This window comes from Thalassophryne amazonica, chromosome 3, assembly GCF_902500255.1.
Source record: "Thalassophryne amazonica chromosome 3, fThaAma1.1, whole genome shotgun sequence".
In the NCBI taxonomy this organism is placed as follows: Eukaryota; Metazoa; Chordata; class Actinopteri; order Batrachoidiformes; family Batrachoididae; genus Thalassophryne; species Thalassophryne amazonica.
Window position 1 is genome coordinate 6464229 of NC_047105.1, and position 26888 is coordinate 6491116.

General features: G+C 40.8%; 1 protein-coding gene and 1 long non-coding RNA gene across 3 annotated transcripts in view; both read right to left on the bottom strand.

Annotated features, from left to right (window-relative positions):
• Positions 1 to 3799: 3799 nt before the first annotated feature.
• LOC117505730 lies at positions 3800 to 7982 on the bottom strand. Its single transcript, XR_004559236.1, has 2 exons — positions 7898 to 7982; positions 3800 to 7861 (listed from the first exon to the last, which is right to left on the bottom strand). It is a non-coding gene; the product is annotated as an uncharacterized LOC117505730 (long non-coding RNA).
• Positions 7983 to 8030: 48 nt separating this feature from the next.
• The window catches only part of dennd6aa (DENN/MADD domain containing 6Aa), a 42047-nt gene continuing 23189 nt past the window's right edge, over positions 8031 to 26888 (bottom strand). The window contains exons 9-19 of one of the 2 annotated variants that reach the window (XM_034165273.1): positions 20070 to 20125; positions 17585 to 17707; positions 16598 to 16693; positions 15933 to 16027; positions 12742 to 12804; positions 12598 to 12662; positions 12432 to 12521; positions 11543 to 11706; positions 9525 to 9627; positions 9340 to 9414; positions 8031 to 8402 (exon numbers count right to left, since the gene is read on the bottom strand). In XM_034165273.1, coding sequence (XP_034021164.1) covers positions 8271 to 8402; positions 9340 to 9414; positions 9525 to 9627; positions 11543 to 11706; positions 12432 to 12521; positions 12598 to 12662; positions 12742 to 12804; positions 15933 to 16027; positions 16598 to 16693; positions 17585 to 17707; positions 20070 to 20125 — 1062 coding nt within the window. In that variant the 3' untranslated portion in view covers positions 8031 to 8270. Of the gene's footprint in view, positions 8403 to 9339; positions 9415 to 9524; positions 9628 to 11542; positions 11707 to 12431; positions 12522 to 12597; positions 12663 to 12741; positions 12808 to 15932; positions 16028 to 16597; positions 16694 to 17584; positions 17708 to 20069; positions 20126 to 26888 lie in introns of both variants that reach the window. The other variant, XM_034165271.1, reaches the window with a different exon arrangement.

Genomic DNA, 26888 nt, shown 5'->3' on the forward strand with positions numbered 1-26888 from the left:
TTGAGAAGCAGAGTATCTGGGTTTGTGACTATCCTGGATCAAGACTAAGATTCAGGGTTTTAATGACTTTCTGGACTCGCCATCAGAAGTGCATATGTATGACAGTAAGAGTAGGAGATGCTATATCAGACTGGGAACAACTAATTAGCGGTGTTCTCCAGGGATCAGCACTTGGCCCAACTCTTTTTTTCCATGTTTGTCTGGGATATCCCTGGCCAGATTGACAACAAAATAGAAATGCTTGTGGATGACACCAAGTTAAATGACATCCTAAAGGAAATACCTTCGAACGTTAACTTGAAAAAGAACCTATGGCGTATGTGGGACTGGACTCACCAAATGCAGATGGGTCTCTGCTTAGGGAAATGTTTCTGCATGTACCTGGGATCTCATAACCCAAATCCTGAATACACCATGTTCAATAATGACGGCTCACATCATATCCTGGAAGCAGGTGTACAGGAGAAGGACTGAGACATTACACTTGATAATAAGTCAAATGCTCCCAATATGTCAACAACATCAATACTAAAGCCAAGCAGCTTCTGGATGTCTTTGTTGCACCTTCAGATACATGGACAAGGAAATGTTCATTGCTGTCTATAAGTCTTTGGTTCTGCCTGACCTGGGGAGAGACTGTCCTCACACAGAGACTGCAGGCCCTTCCGATGGCAACGTTGGACTACCAGTGAAGACAGGCTGATATGATTCAGACATTCATACATTGATCAACTTAATCTCAGCACAAGATGTTCTGTGTGCAAGGACAAGTTCATGTTTAAACCATCTGAGAGTGCCAGAAGCCTGAGGTCTAGGTGCCCACTTTTTCCTCAACTAGAGTGATTAAGGATGGGAATGACTTGTCTGTAGATACAGTGAACATGCTGACAGTAGATACCTTCAAGGAGAGACTCTGGAGACACTGGTCAGGGCGAGACAACCCATTTATTTGTTTTTGTTGCTCAAACAGATCTGCAGAGTGAAACATGACTGAAGTCACCAAGCCGCTTTTCAACTATTTGAAGAATGGAACTGAGAAGAACTGGTTCCATTTTTTCCAGTTGTCAACAGTGAAGTGGTTCCAAACATTCTGCACAAAGGTTTCAGCTTTGCTGATGAAATAAATGAAGTTGTTCTGGTGTGTGCAGGTCTTACGGCGGTAACTTCCTCACCTGGTCTGACATCAGCTACTCCCCCCGGGGACGTGTCCTGTTGGAGGACTCCTATGAGGAGCCGGCCCGGCGGCCAATCGGCACGGGGCGGAGGACCAAGCAGATCCTTTATAGGGCTTTGAAGACTATAAGGAAGCTTTAATCACCCATGAAGTGGTTTGATTTTCATGCTTGTTTTGCATCCTGATTAACAGTAATTACAAATTAATCTATTTACTAAAAGTGTGTGTGTGTGTGTGTGTGTGTGTGTGTGTGTGTGTGTGTGTGTGTGTGTGTGTGTGTGTGTGTGTGTGTGTGTTCCTTCCTCTGCTGTTCAAACCACCTTGGAACTGAGCCAAATCTGGTGCACGTGTACACGCACGCACATGCACACACACACACACACACACACACACACACACACACACACACACACACACACACACACACACACACACACACACACGTTAACATATGGGGAGTGACAGACTACTGAGCAATTTAGTAGAAGTACAGTACTAGTAGTTGTAGTAATAGTTAAGGGGAAAGACACTTTTGTGCTGCATCATCAGCAAGTGTACTAAGAGGCTGGTGTCATAATTTTGTTTTCTCTTTGTCCTTTGAACTTTTTACTGCTTCATTTTTGCCAGTAGTCGTAGTAGGAGGTGATAGTTTTTGTTGGTGAAGATAAAGTTTTCATTTCGGTCTGTGAATCAAACTCTGGGGCCGAGAATCATCTGGTTATTAACAAATTTATTGCTGATTTCATAAACACGTGTGATTACATTTGCAGCCAAACCTAAGTTTTTTGTTTTTGTCATCTTCTTTTTCTCTTGCAGGAATGTTGATGCTCCGTCAGTTATAAAGTACAAACACTGGACCAAGCAAACAAACAAACAAAAACCCCCATCTGGTCCTTCTTAAAAACTGTCTGCTTCTGCTCTGTATGGAAACTTTTTTGTGCTATATAAATAAAAATTTAATCTGAAAAAATATGTATTGTTTTAAAGCATTTCATTACCAAAAAGTTTTAAATTCCTCAGATTTGAACTACTTAAAATAACCATTAAGATAAGTGCAGTGCAGATTTATTTCATATCTTATGTTGTGTAGAATTTATGATACTGAACTTGGTGAGTACTGTACTGTGATTTTTATGTAAAACTACTACAATATCATGTGCAAAGGTTTTTGGCACATTTGTTCTGCTTGAAGTCTTTTTTTTTTTTTTTTTTTTTTTTTTATTACAAATGGCCAAACACTGAATATTTACAGTAGAATCTGAAAGAACGCTGCACACTTAAAAATGTTTTAGTTTTTTTAGTTGCAATTTCTGAGAAAATGTGAAAGTGTGGAATCAAGTTACAGCAATGAGATCAGAGTAATATCTGAGTGTTGAAGACCCAGGACAAGCCCACATTCCCGCCTAACCCGGGACGCGCCCACATTCCCGCCTAACCCGGGACGCGCCCACATTCCCGCCTAACCCGGGACGCGCCCACATTCCCGCCTAACCCGGGACGCGCCCACATTCCCGCCTAACCCAGGACAAGCCCACATTCCCGCCTACATTTCTAAAACATTTTAAAGTAAAAATTAGTTGAACATGTGTATATTATATTATTGTATATATTATTGTATATATTATTATTATATTAATATATTATTATTAGTATATATTATATTATTGGTCTTTTTTTCAAGATGGCGCTGTCGCTTCCCGAGGGGAGCGAATGGGCGGAGTCATAACACCACAACGCAGAGTGCAACCGCTACATAAGGTCTCTCCACAACAAGACCGAGGAGCAGCGCTAACCCGTTTCCAGAGACTGTATAAGGGCTGCAGTCTCATGTGCTTCACGGAGACGTGGTTGGATGAACACGTAGCGGACTCCGCTATTAACATGGACAGCTACACACTTATACGCGCAGACAGGATGTTCCCCTATCTTTATAGCTGGAATTGCAACCTACCATCAGGTGTTTTATCTTCATTACTACTTTAGCTCATCCACAATTACTACAGTAAATTTGGGGAAGTTTTGTCTTTATTTAGTGGAGTTGCATAGGGGATACATTTTCGGCAAAGTGATCCATTTCCGGCAAATATTTGCACCACACATAATGTGGCTTCACACTTTAAGTAGAAGGGCTACACCATCCAGACTTCTTCAGCTCTAAGCGGCTAAGGATACGTACATCCGTATCTCCTGCGGGACTGCTAAAGGTACGGACCGAGGAGAATAAGCGAAGTGCGCAACGCATCTGCGCATGTGTGGGCAAAAATTCCAACTACCAAACTCACACCACTCCTATTGAATTTCGTATACAGTTGCATTATGGCTCCGTATAGCGGGACTTTCAAAAACGTGATCCAGAACTGGGCAACTGACTGTATTCCGATTTGGGTCATTCTGCATCAAATCAACAAAGAATCTGCCAACATCACTCAGAGTTTTCTATATCTTTGTAGGATGACTGAGATAAAAATGAAATCATGATTGTGTTATAAAAAACTGCTTAAAGAAAATCAGGAAAGAATTAAGATGGAAACAGAGTGTTTTGTTCGTTTTTCATTTAATGTTTAACAGCAAATAACTTGAAGGTATTTCACTGATATAATTTACAAAAGAATAAAGTCTATGATACGGTGCAAAACATTTTTTAATCACTGAATTAACAGGAAAATAATCAGTGTACATCCTTTATCACCTTACACCATTATTTACAAAAACATCTTTAATGAAATGTAAGATTAGCCCTCCATAAAAAAAACAAATGCTGTTAAAATAGTGTTTTTTGTGTGTGTACATATGTTTTTACAAATATAAAATAAAGTCATCCAACAACAGCGTCACCCATTTTTCTGGCCGACGCATTTTGTTAATTTTCTTTGAAATTAAATGTAATAAAAGGCAATTTGTCAGATATTTAGAAAACATGCTTTCATAAACAAAAGCATAATCCATGTTTATCAACAACAACAACAACATTAAATGAGTGTACAAGTGTAGAAAAACAAAACCAGGACTAAAGACCTGTTGGACTAATTATTGCTATAGTTTTTCTTGTTTGTATATTAGTTGTTCTGAACCAGGAGACCCACAGAACCAAATGATCCATCTAATCCACCTGAACCAGGTCAGCTAAAGTCAACGCACAAAACTGACTCATAGGCTAAAAGTCAGAACAGTGGAGTGAAAACGCAAGGTTGCTTTAATCCAATTTATAAGAAATTTAAGTGTCAGAAAATTCTAACGTTAATTTTTCCAGATAAAATTTTGGGGCACCTTAAATGTGTGTTTGGTTATTTTATAAACTGTAACAGCACAGCTTTCCCCTTTGAAATAAAGTGAATTATTTTTCCATTTTGGACATAATACTGTCGTAAAGTAGTTTTTAGATAAGTTACTTTTTTAAACAGTGGTTCATGAGCAAAGTCAATTTCCACACACACACGCACAAAAAAAAAAAAAAAAATTTTTAAAGCACATAACGGGAAAAAAAAATGTTAACTGTCCGAAATTTAACTTAAATTTAGAAAATTGCATTTTACTTATACTGTGATGTAACAGACAGAAAAAATAACAAGAAAATAAAGTTTTTCATCATTCATTTGAAAATTAAGTTTGGAACTGCTGACATGCCAAAAACATAAAAAAACAAAAACAAAATAACCTGTAGAGTGCCTAAATGTTTTTCACAGCACTTTACAAACCTTCTTGAATTCATTAACATATTTAGTCCAGATGAGCAAAAAAAAAAAAAAAAAAAGCAAACAAAAAATTTTTTTTAATCACGTTGCAGTCTGTAGCATTAAAGCCTCCACATGACAGCTAGTGAGTGAGTTTTTTTTTTTTTTTTACATCAGCACATTATTGAGGTGATAATGAGTTAAAGCTTTGGAAGGCTTTATAGTCCATGAGCCAGGAGTCAATTTTAACCTAACTGGTACCACTTAAGTGGAGCAAATGACACAATCCAGCCTCATTGTACCATGAACTACAGTAACATGTACGGTGGCCATCCAGGGTACCAGCAGTAGCCAGGTAGAGGTCAACATTTAAAAATGCTCCAATCATATTGAGAAAGTACATCACATTACTGCTCTGATCATAAAGATTCCAAAAAGGTATAGTTTGGACTATCTATGACTGAATATTATTGAGTTACAGAGGAAACACAGGAAACATGGCAACAAAAATCAGCTTCAGTTTCTGCAAGGACCAAAAGTTAAAGCTGCTCCAATTTTGGTAACAAAAAAAAAAAAAAAAGTGATGACAATTATTGGCCGAAATAATAGGATTAATAAATTGAATCATTTTGACAGTGTCTCTAAAGCAAAGGTCAAACAAGGTTGACTCCCATTGGATTCTGTGACATACATAAAGTGTCAGATGGTGTAAACTATTCCTTCTTAAAACACTGTTAGCATAGCGTTCAGTCAGATAGTCCAAACGATACTTTTTTTTTTAATCTCTTTTGAATAATGTAGGATAGCTTACACTATGAATAGAGCATTTTTAAATTTTAACCCCTATTTGGCTACAGCTGCCACCCTGGATGGCCACCATACCTCTATGTGCAAGTCACCATGGTACACTGAGGCTGGATTGTAAGCGTTGCTTTGCCACCATAACTGGTGCTGAAATCCTGCTTGGCCCATGGACTACTATAAAATAAAACATCACATATTCCATAATGTGAAAAGAAAAAAAATTTCAAGATAAAATTAAAATCTGCTTAAAAAAAATAAAAAATAAAATAAAAATCACTTGAGAACTTAAGACCATGATCAATTAAATTATACAGTTTGTGCCTTTTTTATTGCAGTAGTCTCTGTTTTGATTAATAAGTAATTTACTGAATGCGTGTTATGTCATTTTGGACAAGTGGAAAAAGTACACTATGGTGGCTCCCAAAGGACAAAACATGTTGCAGAGTGAAGGTCTGTTTTTACTGCTGCAGTGCACCAACTCACACACACATTCTGTGCTGCACGATGCACGTGAACCGTGACAAAATAACGTCGAAGTAGTCGAGTAGTTCAACATTTGCATCAAACACAGGGAACCAATGAATTTCAGCAAAGCAATAAAACGCTACGCTAACAGCCGAAACACGTCAAATGCTGTTGTAACTAACAAAATGTTGCATGTCTCCAAGTACAAAAAGCATCAAACAGGCATACGCCATTTGTACGCACATCAGGAAATAAAGATTGTATGTGGATGAAGTTGCACTGTGAATGCAGCAATACATTACAGCTGCAGTTTCCCCGTTCGACCACTAGTTGCTTTGCATACGCACGGTCAGAGCTGTGTGCATATTTACACACATTTCTAAGTTCACACACAAGCTGGTAATGTCGCACAAATCTGTGTGTATGAACGGTTGATAAATGAAGGTCCTGGTGCCGCCCCTAGTGACCAACTGTAAAGACGAGCAGACGTCCACATCGATATGCAGCACAGCAGTAGCGACAACTCCCCTGACATGAAGCGCTCCCCCCAGTGGCCTGAAGCAGGTGCTGCACTGACTCTATACCAGGGAGACAGACGAGGTTTCACGAGTGTGCGAACTTTAGAACCAAAGAACTCCGGTCCAATGAGATGAGCTGCTCCTACAGACAAGAACCGAGCTCAGCGGCTCCTTTCCAGGTCTGATCTTGTGCAGCGCGATGAACCCAACCCCACTCAGCTGGTACAGGTCCACCACCAGTACGACTCATAGCTTCATCCCACCAGACACGGGAGGACCCGAGTGATGTCAGGCACAGCCCCGTCACAAGGTTGAGGACCGAGGTCAGTGTTCTGGACTGAGCACAAGGAACTTCACAATAACTCCAAACTAGGGACTGTGGTCTTCTTACTCCGGACATGGAGTTTGCAAGATTTACTGACTAAACCGCGGGGTGTTTTTTTTGTTGTTTTTTTTTTAAGAATTGTTATTGGTCAGACCCCTCAGCTGACTCCACCTATCAGACAGGTTCTGTTGGTCTCCTAAAGCTTTCAGCATGACTGCTTAGTTGTCCGGAGCCACTTCAGCTCATCAATCTGTTCTTTGTTTTAATTTTAATTGTTAGTGAATTTTTAGACGTTTTCACAGCACTTAAATTTCATCAACACCGCACTCCCCCCCCATGCAAAAAAATAAAATAAAAGAAAAACCTAAATTAATGAATAAAAATAGAAAATTTAAAAAGGCATCATCAGAGGAAAAATAAAAACATAGAGTAAGATTTGTTTTTAAATAAGGGCCAGCGGTTCTCAAACCCAGTCCTGGTCCTCTGGAACCTGCATGCTTTCCATCTCACCCAGCAGCTGCTGAGCTGATTCAGGTGTCTGTGAGCTTCTGATTGCCTGGTCCGGGTTCTTGCCCCGCCCGGTCCCTCCGGGTGCTCTGGCTCCTCCCACTTCCAAAGACATGAAGGTCTGGTGACCTGCGGACTTTAAACTGACAGATAAGATTTAAATAGATTTTTCCATGAAGGTGAAGAGGTCATTCAGTGCTTCTGTCCTGGTCTGCAGAGATCATGTGACCTGAATACACGGCTGGGATTGGCTCCTGAGCCATCCCTGCAGTTCTGCTTCAGCTGGTGCAAGTGTTCAGTTGGATGCGTCCTAAAGCACTGCTCGGCCCGGCTCAGTTCACTTCGTTTGCATAAAATGTGTCTGTGTGTGAAGGACATACGGGTCAAAGTTCACGTCCTCCGTCAAACAGTTTTTAAAAGCGTGGAGGAAAACTCCAAAGTCAGCAGCTTGGTGTCGACTGGGAAAAGTCCAGTGGTAAAAGGCAGAAGGTCAAAGGTCAGCCAGGGGTCACGGCGTGTGCTAAAAAAAAAAATGTTTCTTAATGACCTGCAAGTCCTCAAGGAGCTCCGACCTGCTGGTGTGGACCAAGTCCAATAGTAGGTGACCTCTGACCCCTGACCGGCTCACAGCATCCACAAAGTTCTCACAGATCATCAAAACGTCCACAACATTCACGCTGCAATGACAGAAAACAAAATAACAACGCTCCATGTGCTTTTCACATGAGACCAGGTTCTTGGACTCTGAGTCCGAGTTCCAGACTCGGCCCGCCTGTCCTCAGCCGCTGTCCTGTTGGGGTCACAGGTCAGGGTGTGGCGGGCTTGTGGAGGATGCCCTGCAGGTCTTCTGGGAGGACTAAGATGACGGCCTCGATGTGGTCTCGTAGTTTAGCCAGAGTCCCCGGACGCACCGGCAGCTGCTCCTTGTCCGCCTGGCTCTGAAGCAGAGAGCGCATCAACAGTTTACGCCAGATTTCTTTGTTTATTGGCAGATTGCAATCCATTAGATGTGTATACTGCCACCTACTGGAGGGGTTAAAAATTTTTTTCTTTTTAAATTTTTGAATAGAAAAGCAAGGATAACTTGGTAACTTCTCTTCACCCGGGAGAAGATACTACCTCTGGCAGTTTTATTTTTTCCCCACTCAGGGGGCGCCAAAGCACACCTGCAGAGGATCTGCATGTTGATTTGGCACAGGTTTTACGCCGGATGCCCTTCCTGATGCAACCTCACATTACATGGAGAATGGGTACAATGGTCTTGAACCAGCAACCTTCAGCTCTGGAAACAAGCTCACTTAACTGATTGGCCAAAACCCAACAGGCATGGGTGACTGCATACCCGAGAGTAAACTGTCAAGGGGGCGTGGCCAGTGGCAGGAATTTTAGTCCTAACCACCAGATTTAGAAGTTTACATTCCTGAAAAGAAACTAAAATAATCTGGATAGACTGAGCCGTTCTAGATTTCAAAGATCTGAAAATCAACACGTAATCAGATTACAACCACAAAAACACGTTCAGGAGTCAGGATCCAGTCATCTGGATTATTCCTCAAACCTGGAGCTTTGTTTTCATACAGTCATATAGAAGTGTTATTTTCATGATGGTGACCTATAAACCCCGCCCCCCAGCCTGTACCTAGACTGATAAGTACCAGTAATAAGTAGTAAGCCATGTATAAGGTGTAATGATAGTAATACTAACAACTGTAACACAGTAAGCAGTTTCAGAATGTGTACAATTACAAGTATTTTCAGATATTCTGCATTAGTATTAATAGTAGCAGTAGCAGTATTATGATGAGCTGCCCCTCATCTGATAGCAGTAGTAGTAGTTGTATTTGAATTTTGTGTCTTGGATCCATTTTTACTGACCAGTTTATCCTTCAGCTTCAGGACCAGATCCACCGTCTCCACCTCGGTGTGCTTCTGGACTCTCTGCAGGAAGTCCTGCACTCAAACACAACACGAGGGACACAACAGTTTTTTTTTTTTGTTTTTTTTTTCTGTGGGGATGGATTATTAAAAGCAAACTGTGCTTCATTGCTCCTCCTCCTCACCTCCTCACACAGTGCCTCCAGGTGCAGCGCCTCCAGCTTCTGGGTCATTTCTCTCCTCCGGTTACGGAACCAGCCGTCAAAGTTGGGAGATTTGAGAAAATGCCTGCAAACGCAGAGAAAACACTCAACAGTTAAAGCCGCGCTTTAGAACCGCCTGTTAGCCAGGTGCGCTCACAGCAGGACCGCGTGCAGTCTGCAGGTGAGCGTTATATAACTCGTATCAGTTAATGTGTGAAAAACGGCTGGCATACTGTTCATAGGATTGTGGATGTAGATTATATTCTCAGAGGAGATTTAAAGGGGTCAGCAAACACTGAGTCCTAGAACATCACTAAAACCGATCTGCTCCAAAACAGAAAACAATCTGCAATGTTTTAATTTTAGTGTTTAACTGGAAAGTGGCAACAAAATAATTGAGCAGCCAAAAGGGCATTCAAACAGAAAGGATTTATTTCAAGTTGCAGTAATAAAATAAAAACCAAAGATGTCTGTAAAATTAAAGGAAAAGACACATATTATCTTCATCCGTAGAGATGACATCTGATTACAGAAAACCTTGCCAAAACCATCAGCGTATAAACTGGATACTTGTGCTCACCAGACAAAACAAAAGTTCCAATGTTTTTGTATGGTTTTTCCACCGTATATAGCAGATTTTGTATAACGTATTTTTGCACACAGCTGACAAAACGTCCTGTTCCATCGTAATGTATTCCCATTAAAAAACCTCACATGTACAGGATAGATCAGTTTGGACGTGCCCGGTAAAACAGAGGTACAAAATGAAGTTCAGTACTGACACTTGCTGATTTGAGGAAAGTGGGAGTGTATTTCCTTGATTAAAAGCCTGGGCGTTTATTTTTTTTTTTTTAAACAGTGCTCAGACACAGGACCTAAACGAGGCAGGATATAATTCAAGGCCGGCGGAAATGCTGCTTGCTGCCTGCACTGTAATATGGTGTTTTCACACCCATCCCTGGGTGTGACGAACCAAATCACTTTAGATCAGAGCCCTCTGCGGAGCTGTGAACCCTGTCCGTAGCATGGTCGAACTGACAGAGACGGCAGAGGGCTGTGATTGGTGACATTTACGTTTTCACTTCTTCCTCTCCTGTCATATTTTAAGAGTTTTGGCAGTGCGTACGCTGATTTCATATGTTTGGCAGAAAAGTCCACAAATATGACCAACTTCAGAAGATGGAATCTAAAAATTACAGATGCTCAAATGACCTGCAGTTCATGGAGGGAAACCTTATGTACCGTAATGTTGGTTTGGAGGTTAATGACTGTATAAAGAAATGGAGCTCCTTGAGGGACAAATTAATCCAGAAAAACTAAAGCCACTGTTCCTGTGGTAAATTGCATTAAGATGGATAACTTTAAAAGGGTCACACGCATGTCAACGTCATTGCATGGACATGGAGTTACAGAGTTGTAGAAGCATAAATCAGACTTTAGGATTTTAAGGTACCACTCTGCAGCAGATGTAGAAAAAAGAGGGACTCGACCAAATGTAATTGCTTTTAATGTACATAATCCCCGGCGCTTATTTAAAGCAGGCCTTTATTTTTTTCAGATGTTAGTTTTGACCCGGTAATAATTCAAGGTCTTTTAATCATAGAAATACATCAGCCTAATTGGTGCTGATGTATTTCAGCACCAGTTAGATCATTCGGTGCCTCCTGACTGTAAATAATCCGTTACATACATATAACAGATTTTGTCCATTTTATACATGCAGTGGATTTCGACAAAATTTGCTGGTCCTCCAGAATCCATTATATGCGAGTTTTACTGTATTCGCTTTTGTGGATCACAATCTGTCACAACACCAAACACTTTTTTGACTGGTCACATTCCGTAACGCCACTATTACAGCAGATGACACACATTTTCCTGCCCAGAATATGTGTCTAATTGTTCCCGAGCCAAAAAAACATGCACAACCTGATGTTAAAAATCAACCGTGGGAGACCCGCTGAAGATATCTGAGCTTTAGTGGGGGGTGGGGGGGCTACCTGTAGAGTCCGATCCAGTCTCCTTTCAGTCTGGAGGTGAGCTGAGGTCCGGCCTTCTCCAGGGTCTTCATGAAGTCCTCCTGTACAAACTGTCGGAGTTGAGGAGGACTCTTCCATGGACTGATGGACTTCTGCAGAGGCATCAGACTGGCCACATACCGCTCCTGGAACACAGTAATTTAAACAGACTAATTCATCCCGAATAACATATAAAAGCTAAAGACTACCGGGGCGGTGGGGGTTCAGAGGTTAATCAGACACGTGGAAGAAGCTCAAGTTGCACCCTAAAGACTGATTGTGTCCCAACTCAGGGGCTCTGTCCTTCAAAGCATGCATCCTACAAAGATCTGGGCTTCTGAGACAGCAGAGGCTGAACCCACTGTTCTGAATGGAGACGGTCTAGCCCGCGGAGCATTTTACTACTGCATCAGCAGCTTTTCCCACCTCTAACCTCTGCCACCTGGCGACCTTGATAGCTGCACACAACAAGTTAGTTTAGTGAGCGCAGTCTGGATGAGTTATTTTTCAGTCCTTATTTATACTTTACCTATAAACATTACTTATTTGCAGCTGCACGTTTGAAACCTGAAAATGTACATTTTTATTTAGTAATTTTAAATCGACATTTTTGTCTTGGTGGTGGTGGGGGATTAATGTGCAATGACTCATAGGATTGATGTTGATGCACCTGTTGCATCCTTTGCCATCACTCCAAAGAGCTTTTGAAATGAAACCACCTCGCAAGGCCGTTTATGAAGAATGCAGCCTTAGAAGGATGCAGCCTCTGAATTGGAACACAGTCACTAATTATTAAGCAGAAATAAAGATGAAAAGTATTTAAACGCAGAAAACTGAAGGGGTAAAGGAGTGAGCTCTGATTGGCTGTTACCAGCGGAATGATGAAGCTCTGAGTCAGTTCCAGAAAGTATCTTCTGAGAATTGCATTCTGGGCCGCAGAGGGTCTCTTCTGCTGTACTCCCTTAAAAACAAGAACACAGGCCTTCATCAGTGTGTGGGACACGATGAGAAGAGACGAGGGTGAAGACCCGTCTCACCTTCTGAAGCTGTTTGATGATGTCCTCGTCTTTGTTGAGATATGGCTTATAGGCACTGTACACACCTGCAACACACCAAAAAAACAAAACAGCTCACCACCCCCCTCTGGTGGCCACACTGCAGAACACAGACCTGCTACTTACCAGGTTTAGAATCCAGAGTTTTGAGGTTCTTCAGTTTCTTGACTTTCATCAGCTTGGCCATCTCTCCTTGAACAAACAGAAAACAGCAGATGGATAAACTACAAGGATGAATGTTCACACGAATCATCACTTTTACAGCCAGTTTTCTTTAAACGCTTCAGCGGATGGAGACGTGGACTTTTTCTGTCAGTCACCGAGAAACACAAACAGTCTGGTACTGTCTGCTGAATGTATGTGGACGTGGCAGTTCTCAATAACACAGTGACTGTGCAAGAACATGAGGGAAGCCACCAAGTCACCCAGTCAACCCTATAACAGGTACAGCGTTTCGCGGATGTGATTGGAGAAACTGTGCATGCAGCTTTAGAGTGGAGCAGGAAGTGTTTGTTAAAAAAATAAGAGAAATTTCAGATACAGTTTGCCAGAAGGCACATGGGAGACTCAAGCCTGGAGCTGATCTTTTCTTGAATGAAAATCCTGTTTCAGGACTTGAAGGAACTCTAAATGTTACAAAACATTAAAAAAATACTCCATATGATAGCAAAATAAGGCATCTCATCATGTTCAAGAATTTATTGCAAAAAAAAAAAAAAAGTACTTTCAGTAAACTTTGAATGACAATTTTGAAATTTTGACGCAAATTTCTTGATTTAGCACTAAATGTTACAACTGTAAGTACTTCAACGGGTGGAATGTATTCAGAACATCAAAAAAAAAAAAAATGTGATGCTTTATTTTTGAAGGATAAAAAAACGTCTGGGTTTTCTAACAGTCCGTGTTGTGATGCAGCAGTTAAAGTCGTCTGTTGAAATCATCCACCTGTTCTGTGTTCAGAGTTTTCTGTAAAAATCTTGAGTAGTGTTGTGTCACTGTAGTTTAAGACTACAGCGACATGACAGAGGAAAAACATTCATTAAAGGTCAGGACATTTTTGAATTTAACCGATTTTATATCATTTTTCTCTCAATCCAGTAACTATTTTAGCATTAACAGCTTTCTGTATTTTATGTATATACAACCCCTGGCAAAAATTATGGAATCACCGGCCTCGGAGGATGCTCATTCAGTTGTTTAATTTTGTAGAAAAAAAGCAGATCACAGACATGTCACAAAACTAAAGTCATTTCAAATGGCAACTTTCTGACTTTAAGAAACACTATAAGAAATCAGGAAAAAAAAAAAAGTGGCAGTCAGTAACGGTTACTTTTTTAGACCAAGCAGAGGGAAAAAAATATGGACTCACTCAATTCTGAGGAATAAATTATGGAATCACCCTGTAAATTTTCATCCCCAAAACTAACACCTGCATCAAATCAGATCTGCTCGTTAGTCTGCATCTAAAAAGGAGTGATCACACCTTGGAGAGCTGTTGCACCAAATGGACTGACATGAATCATGGCTCCAACATGAGAGATGTCAATTGAAACAAAGGAAAGCATTATCAAACTCTTAAAAGAGGGTAAATCATCATGCAATGTTGCAAAAGATGTTGGTTGTTCACAGTCAGTTGTGTCTAAACTCTGGACCAAATACAAACAACATGGAAAGGTTGTTAAAGGCAAACATACTGGTAGACCAAGGAAGACATCAAAGAATCAAGACAGAAAACTTAAAGCAATATGTCTCAAAAATTGAAAATGCACAACAAAACAAATGAGGAACGAATGGGAGGAAACTGGAGTCAACATCTGTGACCGAACTGTAAGAAACTGCCTAAAGGAAATGGGATTTACATACAGAAAAGCTAAACGGAAGCCATCATTAACACCTCAACAGAAAAAAACAAGGTTACAATGGGCTAAGGAAAAGCAATCGTGGACTGTGGATAACTGGATGAAAGTCATATTCAGTGATGAATCTCAAATCTGCATTGGGCAAGGTGATGATGCTGGAACTTTTGTTTGGTGCCGTTCCAATGAGATTTATAAAGATGACTGCCTGAAGAGAACATGTAAATTTCCACAGTCATTGATGATATGGGGCTGCATGTCAGGTAAAGGCACTGGGGAGATGGCTGTCATTACATCATCAATAAATGCACAAGTTTATGTTGATATTTATGATGATTTTGGACACTTTTCTTATCCCATCAATTGAAAGGATGTTTGGGGATGATGAAATCATTTTTCAAGATGATAATGCATCTTGCCATAGAGCAAAAACTGTGAAAACATTCCTTGCAAAAAGACACATAGGGTCAATGTCATGGCCTGCAAATAGTCTGGATCTTAATCCAATTGAAAATTTTTCGTGGAAGTTGAAGAAAATGGTCCATGACAAGGCTCCAACCTGCAAAGCTGATCTGGCAACAGCAATCAAACAAAGTTGGAGCCAGATTGATGAAGAGTACTGTTTGTCACTCATTAAGTCCATGCCTCAGAGACTGCAAGCTGTTATAAAAGCCAGAGGTGGTGCAACAAAATACTAGTGATGTGTTGGAGCGTTCTTTTGTTTTTCATGATTCCATAATTTTTTCCTCAGAATTGAGTGATTCCATATTTTTTCCCTCTGCTTGGTCTAAAAAAGTAACCGTTACTGACTGCCACAATTATTTTTCCTGATTTCTTATAGTGTTCATTAAAGCCAGAAAGTTGCCATTTGAAATGACTTTAGTTTTGTGTCATGTCTGTGATCTGCTTTTTTTCTACAAAATTAAACAACTGAATGAACATCCTCCGAGGCCGGTGATTCCATAATTTTTGCCAGAGGTTGTAGAACAAGCACTAAGTCCTATAGAGGTCTGGAGGCCCGTTGGTGCCGGTGCTGTTCTCATGTTGCCGTAGTGTGCAAGTGTATGGGGAATCTACGACTCCCCCTGGAGTGGACACCAGTCCAATGCAGGCTACTTCTCCAGCTGAGGCTGGTACACATTTACAGCTGGAAGTGTCGCATCCAAAGACACCGACAGGAGGCACGAGCAGGATTCAAACCCACTTCTTGTCCACTCATCAACCTGCGCTACTATATAAATGTTTTACTTTGGAAAACATGCTGCTTTCATGAATTTAAATAAACTCCAGTGGAACAGCTCACAAAGTAAACGGTGGGAGTGAAAACTGTAAAATCAAGTATTCAAAAGAGACAAATAATTATCGCACGCTGACCCTGCGTTAGCTACAACTGTGCGCCAGCGACAACAAAAAGTCAAATGTGTTTGTCTGATAATATCAGCGTGGAGCGGTGTTGTCTACCTGCTTGCTTCATGTCGCCGATGCGGATGATGTGCGGCCAGTGTTGGAGTGTTTTGGCAAAGAATGGATTTGTAACTCCCAAAATAACAGACGGCCTGCAGAGAAACAGAGAGATGAATCGGATCATTCCATGAGAAGAGAAAATCGATCAAGAGCTATTAAATAAACTTCACAGTCAGCTTTACAAATGAAAGATGATTTATCTGTTTGTGTTTGAAACACGTGATGGTACTGTATTTACCAGAGTATAAGTTGGGTTTTTTGTTACTAGTTTGCAAAGTAAAAAGAAAAAAAATATTGATAATAATGACTATTCCCAGGAATCAAAGCATTAAACAAAACAAACTCCAACAATAAAAGAATAAATGATGACAATAATAATAATAATAATAATAATAATAATAAAAAGAACTCTGCAACAATGCCCCCCCCAAAAAAAGACCAAAACAAATTAAAGAGCTGATAACATAGAAAGAATGTGCAACTTATACTCCCTAAAACAGGAAACATCTCAGACTGAAAGGTTTTCTTTCGTTCTTTCTTTGAATAAATATGATGAGTCTCAAATTATGACCCCGCCCCCCCCCCCCCCGCAAAAGAACCAAATCCCCCCCACCCCGGCCGTGCAGCGGTGACGGTGTGAGCGCTGGTGCACGGTGACTCACGGCGCCTGCGTCCTGGTAGTGTACTCCTTAAACTCGCTGTCGTGGATGGTGAAGTACGGCCTGAAGTCGCTGCAGTAACGCAGAGGAGAGATGCAGCTGCCAGGAGACGCACACAAATTTACATTTTTAAAACCAAAATAAAATACAAAAATATCAAATCAGCATAAAATATCCCAATTAACAACAACAAAACCCCCCATAAAACTACGTATTTGTTTCTCTTTGTTGTTAATCACACTGCTGAGTTTGTGCTTGATAAAAAAAAAAAATAAAAATTCCCGAAAATTATTTCAACACATTTTAATACTAATTCATAGTACAAAGTACCAGTTTCACAATTAAAATTTTTTTTTCGACACACTGAGTGTCGTCTCCACGACCTGCAGATGTACATTTACAATATGAAACTGATCAAATTAATCCAGTAAACTTATGAAAATCCTTCAGTTTCTCAGAGTCAAAGGTGAAACTGGTGCAGTTTAATGTGTTCAGAGAGTGAAATAAAAGGAGGTGAACATCTGGCGTGGGGGCGCTAAAGAGAATCTGACGTTTCTAACTGATTAATAAATAAACACTGAAAAGCACAGAGTGAAAACAGAGCTGAGGTGTGAGAAAAGTTAATAACAGTGCGAGTTACTTCACGCAGCGGGTCTCCTCCGCTAAGATAAATCTGCTGACAGGCGGCACCAGCGCAGAGAACATTCTTGATGTTTGAATACATATGAAGGGTCGTGATCTATGGCTATGTGATGCTGAAACTGATCACATTATTGATCGGTTTCAGCAGCAGATGAAGTGATTTTCCTGATCATCCATATAAAACAGTACTTTTTTCCCCCATTTCTGACAGACGAATCGAGTGCTCTGATCTCGAGTGATGACATCATTCATTCATTTTCTGCACTCGTCAGACTAATATCAAATGTTGTTGACACTGTTAAAGGATCTGGATTCATAGATGGCTGCTGCTGTAAATATATAACTTACTTGACCAACGCCAGGACGGTGTCTGAAGACTCGGCCGGAGAAGGCGCCATGACGATGAGCGCCTCTCCGAGCAACACCAACTCCCACAGCATCTGAATGTGGAAGAAGACCGGGTAGAAACACCTGGACAGAGAGGGGCGGAGTTACACGATGACCAGATTAACGTGTGCTTTATTTTGGCTGTGCATCGTCCACCTGATGGCAGAGTCGATGGTTAAAGATCCGACTCACGTCGAGAGCCGTCTCTGATGTTTGCAATTATAAACGTATTATATCTCTATTCTTATTTATAATACACTCATAATATTTAAAACATATTCTCAAAAATCTGTTCCTTTAACAAACAATGCCCCTGGTACCCTGAGAAAACCTCCCGGGTTTAACGGCGGTTCTGCTTGTTTTGGTACAACCGTCCTAAATCCTAACATCTGAAAGAAACTATTAACCATTTAAAATAAATTCAAACCTTTTACAATTAAATAAAACAACTTCAAATGAAGTAATCAAATATTTTTGGTAACAGAGCTGTTTACATCAGTTTCTTCAAGAATATGAAAATACACCCCCCCCCATCATTGAACAAGTTCAAATTTCATTCATTCCTTCTCAGCTGCTTATCCAGGTCCAGGTCATGGCGGCAGCAAAGCAAGCAGCTCAACCCACACTTCCCTATACTCAGCCAAGTCCTGTAACTCTTCTTGGGGGATCCCAAGGTGTTCCCAAGCCAGCTGGGAAATATAATCCCTCAAATTCCCAGGCCAGTGTGGAGATATACGCAATCTTTCCACCTAGTCCTGGATCTTCCCCGGGGTCTCCTCTCAGATGGACATGCCTGGAACTCCTCCAGAGGGAGGCACCCAGGAGGCATCCTTACCAGATGCCTGAATCACCTCAGCTGGCATCTTTCAACGTGAAGGAGCAGCGACTCTATTCTGAGCACCCCACGGACCGAACTTCTCACCTTATTTCTAAGGGAGACACCAGACACCCTCCTAAAGAAGCCCATTTCGGCCGCTTGTACCCACAATCTAGTTCTTTCAGTCATGACCCAACCCTCATGACCATAGGTGAGAGTAGGAACAAAGACTGACCAGTAGATCGAGAGCTGCACCTTTTGGCTCAGCTGCCTTTTCGTCACAACAGTACAGTACAGTGCTTGCCACACTGCTCCTGCTGCACCAATTCTCTGGCCAATCTCAAGCTTCATCGTCCCCTCACTCGTGAACAAGACCCAGACGTACTTGAATTCCTTCACTTGGGGCAAGACCTCATGCCCTACCCGGAGTAGGCAATCCATCGGTTTCCTGCTGAGAACCATGGCCTCAGATTTAGAGGCCTCATCCCATCTGCTTCACACTCGATTGCAAACCGACCCAGTGAGTGTTGGAGGTCACAGGCCGATAATGCCAACAGGACCACATCATCTGCAAAAAGCAGTAATGAGACCCTGAGCACGCCAAACTGGAAACCCTCTAGTGCACCCTGACTGCGCCTGGAAATCCTGTCCATGAACATCACAAACAGGATTGGTGACAAGGTGCAGCTCTGGTGGAGTCCAACTCCCACCAGAATCAGGTCTGATGTAATGCCAAGAATGTGGACACAACTCCTACTTTGGTCATACAGAGACCGGATTGCATGTTGCAATGAATCTGTACCCCATACATACACCTTTTCCAAGTCTACAAAACAAATGTAGACTGGTTGGTCAAACTCCCAAGACCCTTCCTATGTCATTGCGAGGGTAAAGGTCCATGTGGGCTCACCACCTGCAGGGAGTCTGGAGAGGGTCTGGTTCATTGCCCACATGGACTTATACTCGGTTATGGAAGTTCAAATGTATAAAAATGATTATTATTATTTTTTAAATTCACTCACTTCTTATCCACAAGTGCAACAAATCTACTATGGTACAGTAATTCTGATTTTTAGGAGGTTAGCACTACTTGTATGGGCTTAAAATATTCAATTTGCCATTATAAGGTCCAGTTGATATTTTAAACAACTTCAAATTTCAGATTTGAAGGCAGTGATATAAAACTGAATTTGGGTGAACTCTGAGGAAGGTTCCAGTGAGTGGATCCTTTCGGGGGCAAGTAAGACCAATGGGCCAGTAATGCACCATGCCTGGGGTGGTATCTCTCTCTACCTTACAGAGAGGTTTGTTTGTCAGTAGCTATGTCCCTGGTCAGTTTAGTGGTGGGGCTCCCTGTGTCCTTACATCCTTGAAACACATCAGGTCCCTCAAGCATGGAGGCTGCTGAAGTTGAGGGGTGAGCTGAGATGGCATTAATCTGGGTCCCGCTGCACTACAAGGAGTTTCTGAAGTGCATAAAACCCTTTGTTCTGACTCTGGGGAACGTTCCAGTGACTGCATGGAAAGATCTGCTGGATTTATGACACACACGTGTGACCTACACGCCGCTGTAAGTATTCAATAACTCGTTACTACAATTGAAGAGAAAAATGTGACAAGAGATCTCACCTGAAGAGATCAACCTCATGGATGGTTGGAAGAACCATGGACACCTGACTGTCAGCCTGGAAAACATGTACGAATTGTTTTAGCTCGAGGTATGATCGCAACCTTCAGTCAAAATAATTAAGAGTGTGTATATAGATTACACTGTGTTTCACAGTGTAATCTTCACGTGCCTTAACTAAAGCACTCCCTCTGCTGAATCACCTCTAAATTATTTACACATTATTCACTTTGTGTGTTTTTAGGAATCCGCTAGCTTAGCGCAGCTACTAGCTCTTAGCCGGTTTAGCATGGCGGCTTCTCCTGTCTCTCCTGCACTTTTCTGCTCTGGGTGTGAAACGTTTAGTTATTCCTCGGCCTCCTTTAGCAGTAATGGTACTTGTAATAAGTGTAACTTATTCGTAGCTTTGGAGGCCAGGCTGGGCGAATTGGAGACTCGGCTCCGCACCGTGGAAATTTCTACAGCTAGCCAGGCCCCTGTAGTCGGTGCGGACAAAGGTAGCTTAGCCGTTAGTGTCCCTCTGGCAGATCCCGAGCAGCCGGGAAAGCAGGCCGACTGGGTGACTGTGAGGAGGAAGCGTAGTTCTAAACAGAAGCCCCCTGTACACCGCCAACCTGTTCACATTTCTAACCGTTTTTCCCCACTCGACAACACACCCGCCGAGGATCAAACTCTGGTTATTGGCGACTCTGTTTTGAGAAATGTGAAGTTAGCGACACCAGCAACCATAGTCAATTGTCTTCCGGGGGCCAGAGCAGGCGACATTGAAGGAAATTTGAAACTGCTGGCTAAGGCTAAGCGTAAATTTGGTAAGATTGTAATTCACGTCGGCAGTAATGACACCCGGTTACGCCAATCGGAGGTCACTAAAATTAACATTGAATCGGTGTGTAACTTTGCAAAAACAATGTCGGACTCTGTAGTTTTCTCTGGGCCCCTCCCCAATCGGACCGGGAGTGACATGTTTAGCCGCATGTTCTCCTTGAATTGCTGGCTGTCTGAGTGGTGTCCAAAAAATGAGGTGGGCTTCATAGATAATTGGCAAAGCTTCTGGGGAAAACCTGGTCTTGTTAGAAGAGACGGCATCCATCCCACTTTGGATGGAGCAGCTCTCATTTCTAGAAATCTGGCCAATTTTCTTAAATCCTCCAAACCGTGACTATCCAGGGTTGGGACCAGGAAGCAGAGTTGCAGTCTTACACACCTCTCTGCAGCTTCTCTCCCCTGCCATCCCCTCATTACCCCATCCCCGTAGAGATGGTGCCTGCTCCCAGACCACCAATAACCAGTAAAAATCTATTTAAGCATAAAAATTCAAAAAGAAAAAATAATATAGCACCTTCAACTGCACCACCGATCAAAACAGTTAAATGTGGTCTATTAAACATTAGGTCTCTCTCTTCTAAGTCCCTGTTAGTAAATGATCTAATAATTGATCAACATATTGATTTATTCTGCCTTACAGAAACCTGGTTACAGCAGGATGAATATGTTAGTTTAAATGAGTCAACACCCCCGAGTCACATTAACTGTCAGAATGCTCGTAGCACGGGCCGAGGCGGAGGATTCGCAGCAATCTTCCATTCCAGCTTATTAATTAATCAAAAACCCAGACAGAGCTTTAATTCATTTGAAAGCTTGACTCTTAGTCTTGTCCATCCAAATTGGAAGTCCCAAAAACCTGTTTTATTTGTTATTATCTATCGTCCACCTGGTCGTTACTTAGTGCTTAGCTCAGATAAGATACTTATAGTGGGCGATTTTAACATCCACACAGATGCTGAGAATGACAGCCTCAACACTGCATTTAATCTATTATTAGACTCAATTGGCTTTGCTCAAAATGTAAATGAGTCCACCCACCACTTTAATCATATCTTAGATCTTGTTCTGACTTATGGTATGGAAATTGAAGACTTAACAGTATTCCCTGAAAACTCCCTTCTGTCTGATCATTTCTTAATAACATTTACTCTGATGGACTACCCAGCAGTGGGGAATAGGTTTCATTACACTAGAAGTCTTTCAGAAAGCACTGTAACTAGGTTTAAGGATATGATTTCTTCTTTATGTTCTCTAATGCCATATACCAACACAGTGCAGAGTGGCTACCTAAACTCTGTAAGTGAGATAGAGTATCTCATCAATAGTTTTACATCCTCATTGAGGACAACTTTGGATGCTGTAGCTCCTCTGAAAAAGAGAGCTTTAAATCAGAAGTGCCTGACTCCGTGGTATAACTCACAAACTCGCAGCTTAAAGCAGATAACCCATAAGTTGGAGAGGAAATGGCGTCTCACTAATTTAGAAGATCTTCACTTAGCCTGGAAAAAGAGTCTGTTGCTCTATAAAAAAGCCCTCCGTAAAGCTAGGACATCTTACTACTCATCACTAATTGAAGAAAATAAGAACAACCCCAGGTTTCTTTTCAGCACTGTAGCCAGGCTGACAAAGAGTCAGAGCTCTATTGAGCAGAGTATTCCTTTAACTTTAACTAGTAATGACTTCATGACTTTCTTTGCTAATAAAATTTTAACTATTAGAGAAAAAATTACTACATCCCAAAGACGTATCGTTATCTTTGGCTGCTTTCAGTGATGCCGGTATTTGGTTAGACTCTTTCTCTCCGATTGTTCTGTCCGAGTTATTTTCATTAGTTACTTTATCCAAACCATCAACATGTCTATTAGACCCCATTCCTACCAGGCTGCTCAAGGAAGCCCTACCATTATTTAATGCTTCGATCTTAAATATGATCAATCTATCTTTATTAGTTGGCTATGTACCACAGGCTTTTAAGGTGGCAGTAATTAAACCATTACTTAAAAAGCCATCACTTGACCCAGCTATGTTAGCTAATTATAGGCCAATCTCCAAGCTTCCTTTTCTCTCAAAAATTCTTGAAAGGGTAGTTGTAAAACAGATAACTGATCATCTGCAGAGGAATGGTCTATTTGAAGAGTTTCAGTCAGGTTTCAGAATTCATCATAGTACAGAAACAGCATTAGTGAAGGTTACAAATGATCTTCTTATGGCCTCAGACAGTGGACTCATCTCTGTGCTTGTTCTGTTAGACCTCAGTGCTGCTTTTGATACTGTTGACCATAAAATTTTATTACAGAGATTAGAGCATGCCATAGGTATTAAAGGCACTGCGCTGCGGTGGTTTGAATCATATTTATCTAATAGATTACAATTTGTTCATGTAAATGGGGAATCTTCTTCACAGACTAAGGTTAATTATGGAGTTCCACAAGGTTCTGTGCTAGGACCAATTTTATTCACTTTATACATGCTTCCCTTAGGCAGTATTATTAGACAGCATTGCTTAAATTTTCATTGTTACGCAGATGATACCCAGCTTTATCTATCCATGAAGCCAGAGGACACACACCAATTAGCTAAACTGCAGGATTGTCTTACAGACATAAAGACATGGATGACCTCTAATTTCCTGCTTTTAAACTCAGATAAAACTGAAGTTATTGTACTTGGCCCCACAAATCTTAGAAACATGGTGTCTAACCAGATCCTTACTCTGGATGGCATTACCCTGACCTCTAGTAATACTGTGAGAAATCTTGGAGTCATTTTTGATCAGGATATGTCCTTCAATGCGCATATTAATCAAATATGTAGGACTGCTTTTTTGCATTTATGCAAATCTCTAAAATTAGAAAGGTCTTGTCTCAGAGTGATGCTGAAAAACTAATTAATGCATTTATTTCCTCTAGGCTGGACTATTGTAATTCATTATTATCAGGTTGTCCTAAAAGTTCCCTGAAAAGCCTTCAGTTAATTCAAAATGCTGCAGCTAGAGTACTAACGGGGACTAGAAGGAGAGAGCATATCTCACCCATATTGGCCTCTCTTCATTGGCTTCCTGTTAATTCTAGAATAGAATTTAAAATTCTTCTTCTTACTTATAAGGTTTTGAATAATCAGGTCCCATCTTATCTTAGGGACCTCATAGTACCATATCACCCCAATAGAGCGCTTCGCTCTCAGACTGCAGGCTTACTTGTAGTTCCTAGGGTTTGTAAGAGTAGAATGGGAGGCAGAGCCTTCAGCTTTCAGGCTCCTCTCCTGTGGAACCAGCTCCCAATTCAGATCAGGGAGACAGACACCCTCTCTACTTTTAAGATTAGGCTTAAAACTTTCCTTTTTGCTAAAGCTTATAGTTAGGGCTGGATCAGGTGACCCTGAACCATCCCTTAGTTATGCTGCTATAGACTTAGACTGCTGGGGGGGTTCCCATGATGCACTGAGTGTTTCTTTCTCTTTTTGCTCTGTATGCACCACTCTGCATTTAATCATTAGTGATTGATCTCTGCTCCCCTCCACAGCATGTCTTTTTCCTGGTTCTCTCCCTCAGCCCCAACCAGTCCTAGCAGAAGAGTGCCCCTCCCTGAGCCTGGTTCTGCTGGAGGTTTCTTCCTGTTAAAAGGGAGTTTTTCCTTCCCACTGTCGCCAAGTGCTTGCTCACAGGGGGTCGTTTTGACCGTTGGGGTTTTTCCGTAATTATTGTATGGCCTTGCCTTACAATATGAGGCGCCTTGGGGCAACTGTTTGTTGTGATTTGGCACTATATAAATAAAATTGATTGATTGATTGATTGATTGATATATATCCACAAAGGCTCTCCACATACACATTTTATATAACATGAAATTCCGTGTGTGTGGCTTAGGTATTGTTACTGTGGCTCTGCAACAGGTCAAAAGCAGCCATATATACCTACATACATGCACACATGGTTATTTAAAAAAGAAGAAACAGAAATGGCCTTACTCCAGGAAATTCATTTACAGCATGCAGAGCATGATAAACGTAAACAAAATGGACATTTAAACAGTTTTCTTCTTCATGCTCACAAAGCTCAAAGAGAGGTGTAGTTACCTTGATTTTAAATAGACTGAATTTTGATTGTATCCAAGAAAAGAAAGTTAAGGAAGGGATCTACGGGCTCTTTTGACAATATTCGACTTAACTCATCAGTGGATTCTTCAAACCTACAGACTGTGGGGTTGAACAAAACAACTAAGAACTTCAAAGCCGTAACAAAAAAAAAATGGGACTTCTCGATGTTTGGAGAGAACTAAATCCAACAATAAGGGATTACAGTTTTTTCTCTCATCCTCACAATTATTACCCTAGATTAGATTATGTCTTAATGTTCCAAAATGACCTACATAAAGTGGTCAGCAGTAAAATGGGAGTAATGGATTTATCGGCTCACGCCCCAGTGCATGTAGAAGTCATTTTTAGGGCGGAAAGAAGAGAAACATCTTGGAGGCTAAATACAAACATTCTAAATGTAATCGGGGAACAAATTAGAGACGATATTAAAAAAATTACCTATTAGACAATGACAATGAGCAAGTTTCTCCTATAATTCTCTGGGATGCACTAAAGGCTGTAATTCGAGTAAAGAAGTATAAGCTATAGCTCTAATTTGAAAAAGAAAAACTGAACAATTAAAGGAACTCCAAGCACAATTAAAGATTTTGGAAAATGCTCACAAAATGTTAAAAGTGGAACTGGATAAAAAGAATAAAATTATTTACATCATTTTGAGTGAAATAAAGAGGAAAACAACCTTTTTAAGGCAAAGACATTATGAGATAGGAGGCAAATCAGCAAGACTACTGATTTATAAATTGAAAAAACAACAATTAGAAAGTGCAATTCATAAAATAAGAGACCCTGAAACATTCACTTTAGAATGTAAACTGGATAATATACAAGAAATATTCCTATCATTTTTATAAGCAATTATATATCCAACCTAAAGTAGATGGAACTTTTATGACTGACTTTTTGGATACAATTAATTTACCCAAACTGACTGAAGTTCAAAATAAATGTCTTACATCTGAAATGACTGAACTTGAAATTAGAAAAACTATTTCTGAATCTATAACAAAACTCCAGGGCCACACGGCTTCCCCTCAGAGTGGTACAAAAAGATGAAAGACTTAGTGGTCCCAACTGTGAAAGCAGCTTTCAATTATGTTAAAAACAGAATAATGCCTCCATCTTGGAGTGAGGCATCTATCTAGCTATCTATTGATAGCCAAGGATGGAAAGGATAGGCTTGAGTGTAGCAATTATTGCCCAATAAGTGTGCTTAACCAAGACTACAAAATATTTACACATATTATATCCAAAAGATTAGAAAATGTATTGCCTAACATTACTGGCTTAGATCAGACTGGCTTTATAAAAAGGAGACAGACACAGGATAATATTCGCAGAACATTACACATAATTGATCATACTGTTAAAAACCAATCAGATGGTTCTTATTAGCTTTGATGCCGAAAAGGCATGTGACAGTGTCAATTGGGAGTTTTTATACAAAGTCTTGGGAAAATTTGGTTTCAATCAATTATTTATAAAAGTTATTCAGGCACTATTTACATGTAGAAAAGCGAGAATTAAGGTTGCCTGGAGAGAGGAAGCAGACAAGGGTGCCCGAATTCTCCATTATTTTTTGCTATTTTTAGTCGAGGCATTGAGTCAGGGACTTAAACAGAATGCAAATATTACAGGAGTTCAACTGTTTGGACAAGAACAAAAGATGTCACTGTTTGCAGATGATGTCTTAATCCATTTGTCAAATCTGGAGTCATCTTTTCTCCATCTCCTAGCCTATCTGGACGCTTCTGGCTCAGTATACGGCTATAAACGTAATATTACTAAAACACAATTATCACGTTTCAATTACAAACCTAGCCAGATACTGGCCTCTAAGATGAATTTAAAATGGAAATTGGATCACATAAAATATTTAGGAGTAAATATCCCAAAGGATTTAT